This window comes from Aplysia californica, unplaced genomic scaffold (assembly GCF_000002075.1).
Source record: "Aplysia californica isolate F4 #8 unplaced genomic scaffold, AplCal3.0 scaffold00056, whole genome shotgun sequence".
In the NCBI taxonomy this organism is placed as follows: Eukaryota; Metazoa; Mollusca; class Gastropoda; order Aplysiida; family Aplysiidae; genus Aplysia; species Aplysia californica.
The window spans coordinates 1,542,061-1,543,863 of NW_004797326.1; the positions used below are offsets into that span (position 1 = coordinate 1,542,061).

General features: G+C 51.6%; 2 protein-coding genes across 2 annotated transcripts in view; both read left to right on the plus strand.

Annotated features, from left to right (window-relative positions):
- The window catches only part of LOC118477278 (uncharacterized membrane protein DDB_G0293934-like), a gene marked incomplete in the record, with an annotated part of 20,283 nt that extends 19,159 nt beyond the window's left edge, over nt 1-1,124 (plus strand). The window contains 2 exon segments of the mRNA XM_035968397.1: nt 126-1,062; nt 1,119-1,124. Coding sequence (XP_035824290.1) covers nt 325-1,062; nt 1,119-1,124 — 744 coding nt within the window.
- A 21-nt stretch (nt 1,125-1,145) lies between these two features.
- LOC101859688 (paired mesoderm homeobox protein 2) overlaps nt 1,146-1,803 on the plus strand; it is an 82,100-nt gene continuing 81,442 nt past the window's right edge. The window contains exon 1 of the mRNA XM_005093005.3: nt 1,146-1,624. Coding sequence (XP_005093062.1) covers nt 1,252-1,624 — 373 coding nt within the window. The 5' untranslated portion in view covers nt 1,146-1,251. The remainder of the gene's footprint in view (nt 1,625-1,803) is intronic.

Below are 1,803 nucleotides of genomic sequence, written 5' to 3' on the forward strand. Positions count from 1 at the left end.
TCTCGTTGTTCCCCCAGATACAAACAAAAAGAAACCCAAAACGACGTGAGGTGCTGAAGTTATTTCAGACTCACTTACGAAACATCCAACGACATTAACCCCTGAAGACATCCTACCAGACTGAGGTGCTGAAGTTATTTCAGACTCACTTACGAAACATCCAACTACATTAACCCCTGAAGACATCAAACCAGACTGATCTCTGAAACGGACACTTGTATCTAACCTACACAAAATGGTGTACGGTTCCCCACCATTGGACTTGAATGCGTGACCTTTGTGACCTTTGTGACCTTTGTGACCTTTGTGACCTTTGCCCTGACCATGAGTAGCTACGCACTGACTGTCAGCCCGTCCCACGAGCATCACCACCACCACCATCCTCTGCACCACTTCAACAGCAGCAACAACAACAGCAGCAACAACAACAACAGCAACAACAACAGCAGCAGCGGCGTTGGTGGTGGTAACGTCGGCGTCGGCGGCAGCGGTGGCGTCAGCAACAACTACTACTACCACCACCCCCACCACCAGTACTACCCGCACTACTTCTACCAGTTCCCTAGCAACTTCGACAAACTCCATCCGGCATATCACCACGCCGGACTAATTCCCGGAAGTGACGTCAGCTCGGACCTAACGGGATCTCTTGTCGACGGAAGCGAGCTTATCAACAGTGGCAACAATCACCATAGCAACAATGTAAACGGAAAGGGTAGTTTTTCCGTCAGCCATTTGCTAGATTTAAAGAAAAACCACGGAGTTCTGACTGCTGGCAGCGATAACTGTAACAGTAGCATAGGGAGTGTTGAGGACGCGCAGGAGAACGGGGACGAGTCGGATCAGAATATTGATCAAAAAGGGAATATCCCTTGCATCATTGAAAGCAATAACAACAGGAATAAAAGTAGCAGTGGTGGAATCAGTGGATCTAATCAGAAGAACGGCGACTCTTTTGTGAATAGCAGCAACACTAGGAACAGCGACAACAACAACAGCAGCAACAGCAGCAACAGCAGCAACAGCAGCAGTAGGGGCAACGGAGGTGGTGGTGGGGGCGGCGCTGAAAACAACAGCAATAATAATAACAATAGCGGCAACGGCATTGCTAATAACAGCAATAACAACAACAACAACAACAGCAACAACAATAGTAGTAGTATCAATAACAGTAACAACAACAGCAGCACTAAGAGCAACAACGACGACGACAACGTCGACGACTGCGCGTCTCCCAAACACAAAGCGAGCATGTACGCCTCTGGAGGAGCGGCCGACATGTCCTCCAACCCGCTCCACCCCCCACCGCCCCACCATCACCACCACCACCAGCAACACCACCACCAGCACCACCACCAGCTCACCGCCATGTCCCATTCTGGGAACCCGGGCCTCACCCCTGGAAACGTCCACCACACCAGCCACGGGATCTACCAAAATCTGGAGACGCCACCCGCGGGCTCTCGCGAGCTCACCACGCTAACCACCGCTGGCACCCCGCCCAGCCCACGAGGGGCAGGAGTTCGGACCCCGGATCATTCACCCAGCATGCTGATATCTCCGGAAAAGTTTATGCCTGGAGTTGTGGCCCCTGTTGATATGGGAGGACACGAGGTCAATAATGGTGAGTACCAGTACAATTTGCGTGTTCTTTCAGTCTCTCTGCCTCTCTCTGTCTCTGTCTCTCTCTCGCTCTCTCGCTGTCTCTGTCTCTGTCTCGCTCACTCGCTGTCTCTGTCTCTGTCTCTGTCTCTGTCTCTGTCTCTGTCTCTCTCTCTCTCTCTCTCTCTCTCTCTCTCTCTT